This window comes from Penaeus monodon, chromosome 37 (assembly GCF_015228065.2).
Source record: "Penaeus monodon isolate SGIC_2016 chromosome 37, NSTDA_Pmon_1, whole genome shotgun sequence".
Taxonomy (NCBI): Eukaryota; Metazoa; Arthropoda; class Malacostraca; order Decapoda; family Penaeidae; genus Penaeus; species Penaeus monodon.
This window is the reverse complement of record NC_051422.1, coordinates 5,406,929-5,425,963: the sequence shown is the minus strand read 5'-3', so window position 1 is coordinate 5,425,963 and position 19,035 is coordinate 5,406,929. Positions and strand designations below refer to the sequence as shown.

The window sequence follows — 19,035 nt, the reverse complement described above, 5'->3', positions numbered from 1 at the left end:
TATATCTATTCTATATATACATAATATAAACTCTATATATATCTCTTTTTAAAATCTATATATATATATATAATATATAAAAATCTATATTTATATTATATTATATTATAATAAAATATACCTATATATTATAATATATTATAATTTTTATATATATATTTTCTTTTTCTCTATACTATATATTCTAATTTTTTTATGTTATTTATCTATATACAAAATATATCTATACAATTTAGTTTTCCATATATATTATAATATCTATATTATATATTTTATATAAAATTATATATATTTATTATTTTCCTATAACCCAAAATTTCTAATATATTTTATATCATAAAAATTTTTATATATTTTAAATACTTTTTAAAATTTTAATTTTATTATATATTATTCTTATTATTGCTTATATATTACTTTTCTATATAAAAATCTAAAATTATTCTAATACCCTTTCTTAAAATTTATTCATTATTATTTACTTATCTCTTTTTGTTTGTATTTTTATTTTTATTTATTATAAAATTTTATAATATTATCTTTTAATCTTTTATTTTTTTTAAAATAATTTTAAAACACACATATTTTATATTTAATATATATATATATAATATATATATTTATTCTTATTATATATAAAATATATATATATAAAAATTTTTCATTCATATTGACAAATGTAGACAAGGTATGAATTAGAAAAATTCTTCCCAATAAAAGGATGTTTTTTGCCCGGGGTTTCAAATTTGCGCCCCTAATTAGTTTCTTTCATGAAACCCAAGTACCTAGGGGCTTCCTTTTAAAAACCTCAGAAAAAGGGCGGAGAGCATACTTGAAAGAGCTGATTTCCGCCCCTTTTTTTCTAATAATTGTCTCTTTTTTCCGTCATGTAACTTTTCCCCGGCATCACGATCCCTTGGGAAAAACATTTGAAAATCGCACACTCCGGGGAAAAGATACTTCCCTTAATCCGGAAAAAAAAGAAAGCCCAAAAGCCCCCTTGTAGTTTTTTTAACGCATACCCTGCAGCGGTTGTGATACAGCATACTTTGGGGAAACAGGCCGTGGTTTCAGCACCAGGATCAGCGAACATCGAGCTGACATCCGTCACCACAGAACTTCCAATGCCATGGTGGTACATGTAGATGAAGCTGGACATCTACCAAACTGGAAGGACACTGTAATAGTCCATGAAGGACTGAACAAACTAAAAAGAAAAATTATGGAACCAGCATACATCGCGACGGAGAGTAATATCAACACGGCATCGGGCAGTTTCAGATTATCCAAGGTCACAGCAACAATCCTACGAGCAATGAATAGGAGGTCACAGTCAGGTATTTTGTCAGCTCACGCCTGATATATATTCTCAATGTAATTTCTCTGTTGTATTTCTGACGAAGACGCATTCGAAACCGGTCAAATACATCTCTTGTATTGTGAAGATATTCATTCTCATTCATACCTTGTCTACATATATATTCATACATACATACATATATATAAATACACATACATACATACACACACACACACACACACAATATATATATATAAATATATAATATACATACACAATATATATACATACATAATATATATATATATATATATATATATATGTATACATAATTTATATATACATACATAATATATATATACATACATAATATATATATACATACTAATATATAGATATATATATATATAGTTTATATATATATATAATATATATATATATATTTTTTTTCTTTTTTTTTTTGTTGTTTTTTTGTTTTTTGTTTTTTTTTTTTTTTTTTTTCCCCTTCAACAATACTTAGTTTTTTTATGTTCTTTTCGGGGGTTTTAGGGGAAAAACCCTTTTCCTTTTTCCACAAAAAAAACCCTTTTGGGTAATATTTTTATTATTTGGAAATATTTTTTTATTAAATATTATATGAATTTTAAGGGAATTTATTATTTATTTATTTATAATATATTTAATATTAAATATTTTATATATAATATATTTTTATTTTATTTTATATAATTTTAAATATATAAAAAAAAAATATATAGATATATATATATATTAAAAATATAAAATATATCTATATTACAATATATATATAAAAATTTTTAATAATTTTTAATACATCTAATATATATTAAAAAAAAAAATAAAAAATTTTATATATATTATTATATTATATATATATATTTATAAAATATTATATATATATAAAAAATAAAAAAGAAAATATATTTATTTTAATTTTAATATTTTAATATTATTTTATATATATATTTTTATATTAAAAATATATATATATTTATAAAAATGTAATCATATAAAACTAAAAAATAATTAAAAATCCCTTTAATATATTATATACAACATAAAAATATTATTACATTAAAAAATATATATTAAAAATAATATATAATATAAAAATATAAAATTTTAAAAATAAAGTTTAAAATTAAAAATAGATAATAAAAATTTAAAAAATTATAGGATAATAATTATATAAAAAAATATAAAATAAAAATTATAATAAAAATAAAAATATATAACCCCTTTAAATATATTATATAAATAAACCCCCTTAAAATATATATATATTTTAATATATTTTTATAATATATTATATATATTTTAAAATATATACTAAAATATATATAAAATTTAAAAATTTATATATTTTATATATATATAAATATATTTTAATATTTTAATATAAAATTATAAATATCTAAATTAATATTTAAAAATATTTATATATATAATATATATATATATAATATAATATATTTAAATTTTTAAAATAATCAAATTATTTTTATATTTTAAACTATCTATATATATTAAATAAAATTTTAAAAATTATTTTATAAAATTTATTTTAATATTTTAAAATATATTAATTATAATTTTATATAATATATAATTTTTAATATATTATTTATATAAAATTAATATATATATATGAAAAATTATATATTTAATTTTATCTTAAATTATATATATTATATTAAAATAATATAATATATATTATTTTAAATTTTATTATATTTTAAAATAATTATATTTTTATATATGTATATTTTTAAAATTTTATTATATTCTATTTTTTTACCCTTAAAATATTTTTTATCTAAGATTTTTTATCCTCTTAAATAAAATTATTATTTATATTTTTAAATTATTTATATTTATAAAATTTTATTTATTATAAAAAAATTATATTTTTATTTTTATATATATTTCTCTAATAATATTTTTAATTATTTTATAATATTTATATAATATATCTTTTCCTATTAAAATAAAAATTTTTCCTTCCCTCGCCCCTTTATATCTAATTCTAAAATATCCCCATCAATAATTTTAAAAATTTTATTATTTTAATTTCCCCTTATCTTTTAATCTTTTATTTTTTAATTTTTATATTTTTATATATATCTCTAATATTCTATTAATCTATATATAACCCAATTTTTATAGCTATCTATGTTCCCCTATATTTTAATAATTAATTTTTTTCCCCTTTAATATAATCTATTTAAGAATACATCTTTTTATATAAAATATATATATCAAAAATTTTAAATTATTTTTAACTCTATTAACCCTATATATTTTCTATAAAATTTTTCTTTTTCATATTAAAAAAGCTCCTCTAACTTCTCTATCTCCCCCCTTCCCTCTCTTCTCTTCTATCCCCTTCTCTACTTCTCTTTTTCCTCTCTATATCTTTCCTTTTCCCCTATCCCCTCTTTTCTCTCCCCCTTTTACTTCTCCCCTAATCTTTTTACCCATATAAAACTTTCTCTATTCCTCTTCTTATTTCTTTCTTTATCTCCCCTTCCCCTTTTCCCCCTCCCCCTTTCTATTTCCCCTCTATTCTCTCTTATTTTCTTTCTCTCTTCCTATCTCCTTCTTTTCTCTCTATCTTTTCTTTTTTTATCTTTTACTCTTCTTCTCTCTATTTTCTTTAATATTTCTCTCAAACTTCTTTTCTCTCTCTCTTTTCTCCTATCCTCTTTTTTCTCTCTCTTTTTCCTCTCTCTCCTTATATTCTCTATGTTTAAAATTTTCCTATTTCATACCCTATCTCTCGCTTTCAAATTTTTCTCCTCTCTATTCTCTCTTCTCTACGTTCTCTTTATCTTTTTTTCCCCTCTCTCTCTCCCCTTCTTTTCTTTCCCCTTATTCTTTTTTCTATTTTCTTCTCCTCTTATATTATTATTTTAATTTTAATTTTTGTCTCTTTCTTCTCTTCTCTCCCTTACCCTCTCTCTCTTTTCTCTCTCTCTCTCTCTTTTTCTTTTATTTCTTTCTCTCTCCCTCTTATCTTTTCCCCTTTCTCTTTTTCTCTCTCTTCTCTTCTCTCTCCCCTTCTCTCTATTCTCTCTTCTCTTTTCTCTAAAAATCTAAATTTTTTTTTCTTTCTCTCCCCTCTTTCCCTATCTTTCTTTCTCTCCGTTATCTTTTCTCTCTTTTCCCCTATCTTCCTTCTCCCCTTCTCTCTCTCTCTACCCCTCTCTCTCTCTTTCCCCCCCTCTCTCTTTTTCTTTTTTTCTCAAATATCTTTTTTCCCCTCAAAAACCTTTTTTTTAACTCACCCTCTCTCTTCTCTCTTCTCTCTCTCTTTTTCTCCTCTTCTCCCTCTCCCTTTCTCTCTTCTCTCCCCCTCTTTTCTTCTCTCTCTTTTCCCCTCTCTCTTTTTCGTCTTTTCCTATCTCTCTTTTTCTCCCCCCTCTCTCTCCTCTTCCCCTCTTGGGCTCCTTTCTTCCTCTCTTTTCTCCCCCTTCTTTCTTTCCCTCTCTCTTCCCCTCTCTTTCTCTCTACCCTTATCCTCTCCCTTTCCCTCCTTTTTCTTTTCCCTTTCTTCTCATTCTCCTCTCTTTTTTTTTATTTTTTTGGTCTTTTTTTTTTTTTGTTTCCTTTTTCTTTCCTCTTGTTTTTCCCTTATTTTCTTCTTTTTTTTCCCTTTCTTTGTCTTCTTTTAAAATATTCCTGTTCTTTGTTGTCTTTTTTCTTTTTTTTTTTTTTTTTTTGTTTTCTTTTTTTCCCCTTACTTTTCTTCCCCCCTTTTTACCCTCCCCCTCTCTCCCTTTCCAATACAATCCTCATTTTACATACCTCAAAATTTATCCCATACAACATAATTATCTCTCCTTTTTTCCTTTTCCTTCCTACCCCCCCCTTCTCCTTTTCCCCCTTTCCCTAAAAATTTCCCTCCTACTTCACCCTTTTCCCCCTACTTATGCCCCCTTCCATCAACCGCACCCCTTTTTTATTTTTTATAGATTTTTTTATATTTCAAATTTTTTCTTTTCCCTTCAAATATTTCATTAATTTTTATTCTCCTATTATATATTTCTCTTATTATTTTAAATACCCTCATTATAATCTTTTATTAATTTAGATATCTTTTTTGGGTATTTTTTCTTTAAATATCTCTTCTCTATCTCTTTTTATCTCCTATTTTAAAATTCCTTTATTTCCCCTTTCTCTCTTCATCTTTTGGTGTTTTTTTTTTTTTCTTATTTTTTTTTTTTTTCTTTTCCTTATTCTTTTTTTCTTTTTCTTTTTTATTTCTTTTCCCCTTCATTTTTTTCTATTTCTTCTTCCTTCTTCGTCTTTTTTATTTTTTTTTTTTTGTTTTTTTTTTCCCTTTCCTTCTCCTCATTCTCCCTCCTCCTTTTCTCTTCCTCCTCTCCTTTTGTCTTCTCCTTTTCCTCTCTTATCTCTCTTTTCTCTTCTCTCTCCTTTTAATCCCTCAAAATTAACCCCCCTCTCTTCTTTCTCCCTCTCTTCTTCCTTTTCCTCCCCCCCTTTTTTTTTTCTTGTTTTCTTTTTTATCTTTTTTTTATTTATTTTTTTATTTTTTTTTTTATTCCCTTTATTTTTCCCTCCTTCTTTCTTTTTCCTCTATCTTCAAAATTATTTCCTTTATTTCCCTCTCTTCTCTTTTTCTCTTCATATTCTCATTTTCTTCCCCCTTTTTGTTTTTTTCCTTTTGTTTCCTCTCTTTTTTCCCTCTTCTCTTCCCTCCCCTTTTCTTCTCTCTCTTCCTCCCCCTCTGTTTTCTATCTTTTTTCCCCTTTTCTATTTCCCCCTATCTTCTTTTCCCTATTTCATCTCCCCCTCTCCTTCTCCCCTCCTCTCTCCCCTCTCTCTCTCCCCCTCTTTCTCTCTCTACCTCCTATTTTTTAATCGCTCCTCTCGTCTCTCTCCCTTCCCTTCTCTCTTTTTCTTTTTTCCTCCCCTCTCTCTTCTCTCTTTTCTCCTTTTCTCCTTCTACCCCCCTATCCCCTTTACTCTTATTATTCCCCTACCCCTTTTTCTCTCTTTTCTTTTCCCTCTCTCTTCTTTCTCCCTCTCCTTTTCTCATTTTTTCTCTCTATCTCTCTTTTTTCTTCCTTCTCTCCTCTATTTTTCTATCCCTTTTTCTTTTCCCTCTCAAAATTTTCCTCCCCTCCCTCTACCTTTCCCCCTTCTCCTCTTATCCCCTCTCCCTTCTTTTTTCTCTCTCTCACTCTTTTTCTCTCTCCCTTTTCTTCCCCTTCTTCTCTTCTCTTCCCTTTTCTCTCTCTTTTCTTCTCTCTCTCTCCCCTTCTCTCTCTTTCTCCCCTCCTCTTTTTCTCCCCTCTCTTCTCTCTCCCTCTCCCTCTCCCCCTACCTTCTCCTTTTCCTCCTCTCTCTCTCTCCCCTCTCCTCTTCCCCCCCCTTTTTCTCTCTCTTTTCTCTCCCTCCCCCTCTTCTTCCTCTTCCTTTTCCCCTTCTCTCTCTCTGCTCTTTCTTTTTTTTCTCTCTCTTTTCTCTCTTCCTTTCTCTTTTAATCTCCCTCTTTTCTTCTCTCTTTTTCTCCCTTCTTCTCTCTCCCCTCCCCTTTTCCCCTCTTTCCCCATCTCCCTCTCTTTTCCCCTCTCTCATTCCCCTCTCTCCTCCCCTTTTCTTTTACTCTCCCCTCCTCTTCTTTTCCCTCCCTTATTTTTCTCCTTTTCTCTCTTCTCTCGCTCTTTCCCCCTTCCCCTCCCCCTTTTCTCTTTTCCCCTCTTTTTCTCCCTCTCCCCCCCTCTTCTCTTTTCTTTTCCTCTCTCTTTTTTCCCCCTCTTTTCCCCTTTCCCCCTCTCTCTCCCCCTTTTCCCTCTTCTCTCTCTCTCTCCCCTCTTCCCCTCTCTTTTCTTTTCTCTCCTCTCCCCTCTCTCTTTCTCCTCTTTTTCTTTTTCTTTCTCTATCCTTTTCTCTTTCCTTCTCCCCTCTCTCTCATTTTACTCTCTTTTTTTCTTTCTTTTTTTTCCTTTTTTCTCTTCTCTCTCTTCTTCTTCTCTCTCTCTCTCTCTCCTCTCTCTTTTTCTTTTCTCTTTTTTCTTTTCTCGTTTCTCTTTTTCTTCTTTCGAATCTTTTCCTCTTTTCTCTTTTTTTTCTCTCTTTTCTCTTTTTCTCTCTTTCTCTTTTATTTTTTTACCCCTTTTTTAAATTCTCTCTCTCCTTTCTCTTCTCTCTCTCTTTTTCCCCCCTCTCTCCCCTCTATCTCTCTCTCTCTCTCCTCTCTCTTTTTAATTCTCTTCTTTCCTCCTTTTCTCTTCCTCAAAACCCTCTCCTCTTTTCTTTTCTCCTTCCTCTCTCTTCTCTCTCTTCTCTTTATCTCATTCTTCTTTCTCTATCCCCTTTTTTCTTTCTCTTTTTCTCTCATCTTTTTTTTCTCTCTCTCTCTTCTCCTCTCTCCTCTTCTCTTCTCTCTCCTTCTCTTCATTTCCCCTCTCCTCTTCCTTTTTTCTTTTTTTTCTCTCTCCTCTTTTCCATCTTCTGCTCTCTTCCTCTCTCTTTTCTCTCTCCCCGCTTTCTCTCTACTCTTTTCTTTTCTTTTCTCCCTCCCTCTCTTCCCCCCCTTCTCTCTCCTCTCTCTCCTTTCTCCTCATCCTCTCCCCACTCTCATCTTTTCCCCTCTATTCTCCTCTCTCTCTCTCTCTCTCTCTTTCCCCCTTTTCCCCCTCTCTCTCTCTCTCTCTCTTCTCCTCCCCTCTTCCCCTTCTCTCTTCTCCTCTCTCCCATTAACTTTTCTCTAAATCTTTTTCTTTCTCTATCCTTTCTTCTTTCTCTCTTTTCCTTCTTCTCTTCGTCTCTCTCTTCCTCCCCTTCTCTCTCTTTTCTTTTTTTCCCCTCTTTTCTCTTTTTCTCTTTTCCCCTCCTTCTCTTCCTTCTCTTACCCCTCTTTTCCAATCCCCATCTACCCTTCAATCTCTTAATTTTCTCTTTCTTCTTTTTCCCTCTACCCTTTTCTTTTCTCCTCTCTTTTTCCTCCTCTCTCTCTCCCCTTCTCTTTCTCTCTTTTCTCTATCTATCTCTCTTTCTTCCCCTCTTATCCCTTTTCCCTATTTCTCTTTTCTCTCTCTCTCTCTCTCTTCTCTCCTCCTTCTCTATCTTCTCTCCGCTCTTTTTCTCCCCGGTCTTATCTCTATCTATTTCTCCTCTCTCCTTACTCTCCCCTCTCTTTTCTTTTCTCTTTCTTTTCTCTCTCTCTTCTCTCTCTCCTCTTCCCCTCTCTCTCCTCTTCTCTTCTCTTCTTTTTTTCTCTCTTTTTCCCCCTTTTTGCCCTCTCTCCCCCTTTCCTCCTTTCCCCTGTGTGTGTGTGTGTGTGTGTTTTGTGTTTGGGGTGTGTGTGTGTGTGTGTGTGTGGTGTGGGGGGTTTTGTGTGTGTGTGTGTCTGTGTGTCGGGCTGTTTTTGTGTCTGTTGTTTTTGTGCCCGGCCCGGTGTGTCTTGTGGTTGTCTGTGTGTTTTGTCGGGTATGTCTGTTGTTTGTGTGTTTGTGTGTGTGTGTTGTGTGTGTGTTGTTCTGCTGTCTGTGGGGTTGTGTGTCTTTTCCTGTCTGTCGGTCTGTTTTTGGGTTGTGTGTGGGGGGGTTTTGGGGGGTGGTGTGTGGGGTGTTGTGTGTGGTGTGTGTGTGGGTGTTTTTTGTGGTGTGGGGTTTTGGTGTCGATGTCGGGTTGTATGGCTGTGTGTGTGTGTTTGTGTGTGTGTGTGTGTGTGTGTGTGTGTGTGTGGTGTGTGTGGGGGTGTGTGTCTGTATGTTTTTGTATGTCTGTTGTCTGTTATCCTTTTCTCTTTGTATTATTTCTATTATTCCCTCCATCCCCTACACATAAAATAAGGGGATATGTATCTTGCCTCTTTTTCTCTCCAAAAGTTTCCTGTCTGTTTCCCCTCTTCTACCCCCTCTTCTCTTATCTCTATCCCCCTCATTCTATCCTTATCCCCTTTTATTTTAAAATTTATTCCTATTTTTAAAGCATTTTTTTTTATATGTGAAATGTATTTTTTCCTTATTTCGGAGATAAAAAAGCCAGAGGGAAGCCATATGCCGGCCCCAAGTTGGCCAATCCCATGCCCGGGGGAAATATTTTTTATTACCCCCCCCAAACCCCCCACGTGAAACCGGGTTTTTAAGGTTACCAACAGTTTTGGCCCCCCCACTAAACCCTAAAAAACCAAAAAACCGGGAAAAAATATGCAAACCGGGTCCTCATTTTTAAAACTGTAGCACATCTTTTAAACATGTAAAAATCTTTATAAAACATGCACCAAACATTTAGAGGGGAAATCTTTACATACATTTTTAAAATTTTTTTAATTGTATTTTAAAAAGGAAAACTAAAATGCACCTGAAATCTTCCTCCCTAGTTTTCACACAAAAAACAAAAAAATCCTTTTTAAATTCTGAACAAAAATACTTTCTTTTGTCAATAACAGGGCCTTTTTTTTAAAAATTATAGATTCTTTTTTGTGTTTGGGGGGGGAGAAAATCCAGGGCTGTAGCCCACCCTAAAAAATAAATAAAACCAATTTTTGCTTACTAATGGACTGTTTGTAACCAACCCTTCTTCACTCAAGCCCTCCTCCTCCTCCAACTCGCCGGTATAAATATATATAAGGTATGATTCATGATATAACAATTGACTTAGATGTAATGAAACCTTGCACTGGCATGTGAAAAAGATGCCACTCACAAGCAAGCTTTGGTGACACTAAAAAATATAATCATGATGATATTAAACAGCACTAAGAAAGTTGGGAACATTAAAGAAAAAGTAAGAGAGAGAGAGAGAAAGACAAAAAGAAAAGAATGATAATTCTGGTTAAAGCCACTTTTTTGACCACAAGGCTGCTACCCTACACCTAGAGCCTAAACTAGTTTATTTTTACGACACAACACGACATCATAACACTAAAACGGGAAATGTGTAACCTAGGCAACCGCAGTGTACAATGTTAATTTCTTTTCTGCTAAAGAATAATACCACTCTGCCCTCTTACAACACTTATTTACCCTCTAATTAAGTGGCTGCTCCATCCATACAAAACTGGAAAAGTATATAAACAGTGTAGGCCTAGTCTTGTGTACCAAACATGTTCGGAAATTCCTGTAAAATGTACTTGTGTGTTTAACTTGTTATTCACCTACATTTTAACATAGTATAGATTATTTTTATTTTCCTTTTCTTCTTCTACGGACAAAATCAAGACGGATTTGAATTACGATTGCACAAAGAAACACTGTCAAGCTATTGTCGAGCACTCTACAGAATTACGACCCTGTTAACTAAAGGCGAAAATAACACAAATCACTCAAAGAGCTTGCAGTATCACAAGACATACTCAAACTCTCCATAATGCCCTAAACAATGACACTGTTTACAATATTCCAGTCAAGAGGAATCTCCACATTCAACCCTTCCCATTAACTTCATTTCTTCCAGGACTTAAAAGTAGGGAACATTTACCATCTTCAGTATTGTCCGAACCTGCCCTAGGTACGGCAATTTTAAAAAGAGCACTTAAGGAATTGCTTTCATTAGAATATTAGTTTCAGTTCACAATTTACTTTTATCATTGATTACCTGTAAAGTATATGTATACAAATGTACATAAATGCTAATCATTCCTGTTTCAAATTAAGTCGTATGTAATACATCTATCAAATGAAATGCTACATGAATCACTAAATCGGCATTGTAAAACGGTTTCACATCACCTATATGCTATACTTACTTTGTATACTGACTGCCATTATATAAATGTGTACCATTAAGAACTAGCTATTACTTACATGATAATTTTCACCGTAGCTTTACGTATATGAATATGCAAATATGTAAATATGTATAAATGTGTATCTTTGTAAGTAACAAGTAGCCTAAGTGACACATCTCTTCCTGGGACGTACCCCAGTTTCCCGGAAATATAAAACACTAAACAGCAAAACCATTATCTTCTGGAACCACAGTATGAAAAGTTATTAGCAAGAAAAAATATAAATATATAATATATATTCATGTATATAAAGTGTTATATATAAAGAGGCCTGGGATGTGATAAAACTTTTTAAATCTATTGTGATAGGGACTAAAAAATGGGGGAGAAAAAAGGAAAACTTTTTAAAAATCTATGGATTGGTTGCTAATTAATTCATCATATTTATATTACAAGGAATAAGCTTTGCATCTCTTTATCTATCTCATTAGCCACTTTATGGAAGAAAAAAGAAAAAAAAAAAGAAAGATAATGAAAAATAGAAAAAGAAAAAGAAAAGAAAGAGAGAGAGAAAAAAAGAAAAAATAAATAAAATCATGAACAAAAATAACCAAATATAACAAATAAAAAGACACAAGGCATGGAAACAAAGAGAGAGGTTTCACTGCCAAGATGCAAATAACAGTAGGATTGCAATGAAAAAAAAAAAAAAAAAAAAAAAAAAAAAAAAAAAAAAAAAAAAAAAAAGCACCTTTATCCTGGCATCTTGCAGTGAATTTCAGTCCCTTCATATGGATTATGCAGACAATACAAAAATAAAAATTTGATGGTCAAGGTTCTTTCTCTGTACACAAAAACCTTAATATACCACGGATATGTAACGTATAATAACTACACGTACACTTGCATAAAATACCAAAATCCTCCCTAATAGCCAGGAACGAAGTCATTATCTTTACATTCAATGAACTTTGTCTCTACGAAGCAGGATAATAAGACTCAAAATAAAGTAAGTAGGGAAATATACCCATTGTTGCATCCTTTAGAACTGGAAGATGAAAAAGAAACGGAACAGAACAGGGGGGGGAAAAAAAAAAAGAACGAAAGAAAAAATCCCAAAAAGTTCACTCACAGGCCACATTCACACAAACCAACTGCCCAATGAAAATGAGATCTAGCCATAAACAAGCAGCAACAGAACACAAATCCCAGCAAGTTTTTAGACCATTCGAGTCTTCCTCAGGAATTAAGTTACGGTTTTTCTTTCTTTTTTTTTTTTTTTTTTACCAAAGCATTCATATATTGTAAGCCTTTGTTTTGAACTCCTAAGCCTGGCAACTATTTAGAAATCTCTGTTTGTTTGTGTGTCAATATATTTTCATAGCTGTAAATTGTACTCAATACAAAAACATAAAATTCCAGTATGATATAACCAACTTCCAACTTTTGAATAGAAGCACAAACCAAAGTTGACAATAAGTAAAATAAAATAACTAAAAGCAAAACCAGATAGTAACAATGTTCATTCCTTTTATTAATTTCTCTCTTTTTCTAAGGTGTTCAACAGCTTAGAAAAATATTTATTTGATATTACTACCAAATAAATGGTTACCTTAACACCCAACTCTTGTATAGTAACAGTGTTAATCCACATTTTATCTGGACATCAAGCAAGCAATTTTTTCTTTATTACCATGCAGCTGCATATCTAATCATATATACAAGTGCTACTCTCCCATTCTTTGGATTATATTAATTTGCTTATTTTCTATAATCATCATTACTCTAACCAAACATTTTGGCTTACCTTGCTGGATCAAAACACACTATCACACTTCTTGATCATTTCTTTCAAATATATTACAAATCTAAATCATCTACATACATAAGAATGTGGAGAGAGAGAGAGAGAGAGAGAGAGAGAGAGAGAGAGAGAGAGAGAGAGAGAGAGAGAGAGAGAGAGAGAGAGAGAGAGAGAGAGAGAGGGGGGGGGGGGGTGAACAGGAGGCAAAGGGAGGGTAAAGGCGAGACAGAAATTACATTTCATTAAACAAGTTTCTTTTTACATACTAAATCACAAAACCAGTATAAAAGAGTGAAATGACTACTAGTGCAGCAAAACTAATCCTTTCTAAAGGAAAATAACTGAATAAATCTTCACAGATAAAAGTATTCACACCTGTACTACCAACTTGCTCTCACATTCAAAATCAAACTTAAATTTCAATCATTCTCCAACAGACTAATGAAATCAGACAAACTCAAACAGCTTTAGACACAAAGTTCATAGTGTTTTATCTTAGTTGTGGCATATATGTGCTGTTTCATCCACTTGTTTGAAGCACAATTTAACTCTGCTTTCTTGACTCAACAGTACAGCTTAAACAAAAACAGTCTTCTTAAGCTCAAGAGTAACACAAAAAGTTTAGCATTCTTATACCATTTCTACATGACATTTCTGGTTGGCATTAATTCACGCAGTCGTTAAACCACATTACTTTTTGTCCTCAATGTTCTGAGGTCTTGCACTAGCTTTGGAATAAAAAAATATTTGCGTTGGCAAAATATTCACGAAAACACATTGTACAATCTGACTTAATGTTGTTAAAATATTGTGCATGGGTTTATTACAAAAGACATTTCTTAATATAGGAAATAAATCTTGTGTATAAATGTACATAAACGTGACTTTCAACATCTGCAGCTTGACACATACTTAAATCTAGAGAAAGACTTGCATTTTTTTTTCTTATTGTCAGTCATCAAAAAATTCACCAATCTGAATATCAGATATATAGCAAGTGTCAACTATCACCTTTTCATCAAATTATCACCACTTATAATTGGATTTTCAAAATTGATAGCAACATCTTCATGTACTTGATTTACCGATGGATTTAGTAATATTCCTGGTCAGCTTCATCATCAAGGGAATTTTCTGCTTGATGCACCTTTTAAACAAAGACGGTTGTTCTTGTTCACGGAACAGCAATCTTTGAGGAAAGGAAGGAGAGAAGATATGGAGGGATAAGAAAAGAAAAAGAAAAAGAAAAAACATGTATATATGAGAGAGAGAGAGAGAGAGAGAGAGAGAGAGAGAGAGAGAGAGAGAGAGAGAGAGAGAGAGAGAGAGAAAAAAGAGAGAGAGAAAAAGAGAGAGAGAAAAAGAGAGAGAAGAGAGACAGAGAGAGAGAGAGAGAGACAGAGAGAGAGAGAGAGAGAGAGACAGAGAGAGAGAGAGAGAGAGAGAGAGAGAGACAGAAGGGAAAGAGGGGAGAATAGAAGAATAGGAGACTAAGAAAAAATAAAGAAAAAGAAAAAAAGAAAAGAAAAAAAGAAGAAGAAAAAAAAAAAAAAAAAAAAAAAAAAAACATAAATAAATAAAAGTGAAAAAATGAGAGATGAGAAAGAGAAACTTGCACAATGCATACTGTTAGGCAAAACACTGGATGTTCAAATGTTTGTAACTTTCAGCTCTCCCAGCTCCTCGAGAAACATTTTTCACCATTTCATGAAACCACAGCCTGGCAGGGAAGGATGATGGAAGGGCAGCGAGATAAGAGTGAAGCACAGAAATATATCCACTAAAATATACACCCACACATGTTTGCACTTAGAGGTGACAATGACACTGCACACGGCCAGCCATTCATAATCTCTTTAAAGTTCTCTTCTTGTCTTTCAATAACTTTTTCCGGTCGGCCGCCACTTTCTTGTCCGTGGCGTGCTTCTTGGCCTGGGGTCCATCCTGACTGCTTCCCTCGCCACTGCTCTCTCCCTTGGGTACCTTCGGGCCCTTGGGGGCAGGAAAAAGGACAAAAATCAGTAAAAGAAATAGGGGGGGGGGGGAATAAATAAATAAAAAAAATAAATAATAATAGATAAATAAATAAAATAAAATAAATAAACTCATAATATAATAATAATAATAAATAAAAAATAAAAATGAATAAATAAACAAACCTATAATAAATTAATAAAACAATAATAATAATAAACCAGACAAGTTATACACGTCCCTGTCAATATAACAATAACTGCTTACCTAATGGAAAAAAAATAAATAAAAAAATAAATAAATAAAATAATAAAAATAAAAATAAATAAATAAGAAAACCCTAGCAACAATTAATGCAACTACCTGCAATATCTAGCCATAACACATCAAAAGAACATGGCTTTTCACCATATATCATAATCTAATTAACAGACACTTCAGTGGGAACACAACCAAACTAAACTCAATAGAGGAAAGAGTTAAACAGTAAGAACGGCAATCTGGATGTATATATTTATCTTCAAGACCATATCGTTGAAATTTCTGAACTAACTTTGGTTTTAAAATTTATTTGCGGCAATATATCAACTTCTTGATTTATGAATCAAGACACCTAAAAAAATAGAATTATGATGATGGCTTGAGCAAGTTCTGGCAGAGAATCTAAGCTTTCCTCACACACACAGATAACACCAGGAATTCCACAAATGATTTTTTTCTCTTTAGTTTCTCTCTTTAGAAATTCAATATATACCCGCTACTGAATAGTAAACAAACAAATGACTCACTTGTGCGTGGATTTCCGTAATCATCTTGGCTCTGGCAGCATAGTCATCATAGGCCTCAAGGAGCAGCTTCCCAGCCTCTTCATTCAGGGCTGACTCAGCATTTGGGACAATCAGCAGACTTTTAACCCTGAGAAATACAGAACTGCCCACTGATCCAATTATTACACTTCTTTTTTCTGGTCTCAGAATAAATTTAGCAAGTATATAAGAATCAAAAAATGTCTACAAACTGTTAAATTGATAAAATCAAAGTCTTTGCTTTAGTTACCAAGAGACACGTATTATGTTGTAATCCTGAATAAAGAAAACTTTCTGTTGCATTTACAGACACTCTGTGTAATATTAGACAAATTACTCTAAATGGGAGTCCTTCAGCTTACTAAATAAATCCAGGCAAAAGGTACCCTATTTTGTATCTTTATCAACTTAGTTCTGTGGATTGAAATTTACATCAGCGGAAAAACATGCGGGGAAAAAGAAAAGAAAAGAAAGAAAAATCAAATGATACTGTGAAAAACTGGATAGATCGGAAGCCTAAAGCAAAAAACAATTGGTATAATGCCTGTCTGAGTATTTATGAACTTGGAATGAAAACCAGTTTAAAGATGCAAAAATGAGAATCCACTAATGATAGAGCAGACACTAACATACATATGAATTAATACCCAATCTGTTCAGACCTTCTCATACCTACAAAAACACAGACACAGACACACACCAAACAAACAATTCTCTCAAGAAAAATCTGATGAAACAACTCACCAAGAGAACGTGTCTGATGCCCAAATCTGCCTTCCAGTCTTTCTTGAGCGTGTTCACACATATTTCTCCGTTGGAGGCCACATTGGGGTGAAAGATCTTGGTGAGGAAATAGCCCTTGGGGGGGACATTAGGGAAGTCCTTGCCCAGGGCCAACTTTACGCGGAACAGCCCTCCAGCATAGGGTGTACCGGCTGGAAAGACAAGGGGAAAGTTACACAAGTCTACAAAAATCTTTCTATCTACCTATATATACATATACATACAAATATATATTTTATATATATATATATATATATATATATATAATAAAATATAATATAATATATATATATATGATATATATATATCTATATATATACATATATACACTATATACACACACCAACATTATCCACACACCATATATATACACCACAAATAAAATACATATACATAAATATAATAATATATCTATATATATAATAAAATATATATATATATAAATATATAATATACATAAATAATAAAAATATAAAATATATAATATAATATAGATATATATATACATATAATATATAATACCATATAATATTTATATAAATCATATATATAATCTAAACTATATATATATATATATAAATATATATATATAATAATACTTTTAATAACAAAATAATTTTCATTTATTACTATATATATAAAATATATATAATAAATTTTATTTTCAATATTATATTATATATATATATTATATTTTATTATTTAATCCATTATATTTTAATTATTATATATATATTATATTATATTATATTATTAATAATATTATATAAAATTTTTGGGGATATATATATATATTTTATTAATATATATATATAAATTTTTTAAATATAATATAAATATATATATAAATTTTAAATAATATAAAATAAAGAAAAAAAAAACCAAAAAAAAAAAAAAAACAAGAAAAAACAAAAAGAAAAAAAAAAAAAAAAAGAACAAAAAGAAAAAAAAAAAAAAAAAAAAAAAAAAAAAAAAAAAAAAAGAAAAATAAAAAAAAGAAAAAAAAAACAAAACAAAATATACATAAAGAATACAAAAAAACAATATAAAACAATAATATTAAATAACATAATATAAAAAAAGATATAATAGATATAAATATATATAAAACAACCACACACATATAATATAAAATATATATTAAAAAATATATAATATAATAGTAGATATAAATACAAATATATAATATAGAAATAGACAAATTACAAAATATATACATATATCCCACATATATCATTATATATACACATATATATACATAACATATATATAACATAACTAACACATATAAACAAACAAATACCCCATATATTACATATACATATAAACATATATATAACATTACATAAAAACATTAATTACAATAACACTTTATATATACATATACACAAAAATATACATATACACATATATATACATATACACATATATATCATATACACATATATACAGTACACACACATATATATATATATGTGTGTGTGTATGTATATGTATATATATATATGTATGTATATATATGTAATATAATATTTTAATATATAATATAATTTTATATATATATGTATATGTATATATATGAAATATGTATATATATGTGTATATGTATATATATTATAATATATTTTATATATAATATATAAAATATATATAATATATATATCTATAAATATATTATTTATATAAATATATATATAAAATATATATATATAGTATATATATATATATATATATATATATATATATTATATAGAAAGAAAGAAAGAAAAAGAAAGGAAGAAAAAAGAAAAAGAAAGAAGAAAGAAAAAGAAAGAGAGAAAGAAAGAAAGAAAAAGAAAAAGAAAAAAAAGGAAAAAAGAAAAGAAAAAAAGGAAAAAAGAAAGAAAGAAAGAAAGAAAGAAAGAAAGAAAGAAAAAAAAGAGCCCAGCGACATAACATGCTCAAACTGACCAGGTCCTGTGATGGTGGCTTGGATGTCCGTCACATCTTCATCGTTCATGTGCACTTTGATGCCTTCTGGCGGGCCCTTGACCAGCTCTGTCATCTCCTTCATGACCCCTCGCAGGATCTGTGGGGAGAGGTTTTCCACGTTGCTTGTCTGCAGAGGGAGGGAACGAGGTAGGGTGTTAGTCTCAGGTTGGAAATACATTGTGATGGGTCGATTTTACATACACACGCATGCACTCACTCACGCACGCACGCACGCACACACAAAAATTCCTTATAAAGGTAGAGGGAATAAATTGCGCACACACAATTGAATCTATATAATTTAGAAAGGGATTTAACATCAACAAAAACCTCTGACATAAAATGAGAGAGAGAGAGAGAGAGAGAGAGAGAGAGAGAGAGAGAGAGAGAGAGAGAGAGAGAGAGAGAGAGAGAGAAGAAAAAAGAAAAAGAAAAAGAAGAAAAGAAAAAAGAAGAATGAAAGGAAGAATAAGAATAACAATAAGAAGAAAAAAAAAGTACCATCTCTACCATACCTAGCATTCTTTAAATTCAATGCACATCAAAGTATTCCTAGCACTCTACTTACACATTAATTCCTCCAACTCCAACTACATAGTCAGCACATCTATTTATGTAGTAACTATGGCATTTTGTTACTTAATAACACCATATTATCTTGGCATACAGCTAG

At 30.4% G+C, this 19,035-nt stretch overlaps 1 protein-coding gene across 1 annotated transcript; it reads right to left on the bottom strand.

The window, feature by feature from the left end:
• Nucleotides 1-14,403: 14,403 nt before the first annotated feature.
• Nucleotides 14,404-18,540, bottom strand: LOC119596176 (ubiquitin-conjugating enzyme E2 S-like). The gene is made up of 4 exons (XM_037945354.1): nt 18,342-18,540; nt 16,349-16,543; nt 15,591-15,715; nt 14,404-14,820 (listed from the first exon to the last, which is right to left on the bottom strand). The coding sequence occupies exons 1-4, from the start codon at nt 18,538-18,540 to the stop codon at nt 14,674-14,676; spliced, it is 666 nt and encodes a 221-aa protein (XP_037801282.1). The 3' UTR covers nt 14,404-14,673.
• Nucleotides 18,541-19,035: the final 495 nt, after the last annotated feature.

Coding starts and splice junctions, on each gene's coding strand:
- LOC119596176 (XM_037945354.1), bottom strand. CDS start 18,540: ATGTATTTCCAACCTGAGACTAACACCCTACCTCGTTCCCTCCCTCTG. Junction 16,544..18,341: donor AGCCACCATCACAGGACCTG/GTCAGTTTGAGC, acceptor TTGTCTTTCCAG/CCGGTACACCCTATGCTGGA. Junction 15,716..16,348: donor CAGACACGTTCTCTTGGTGA/GTTGTTTCATCA, acceptor TATTTCTCAGGG/TTAAAAGTCTGCTGATTGTC.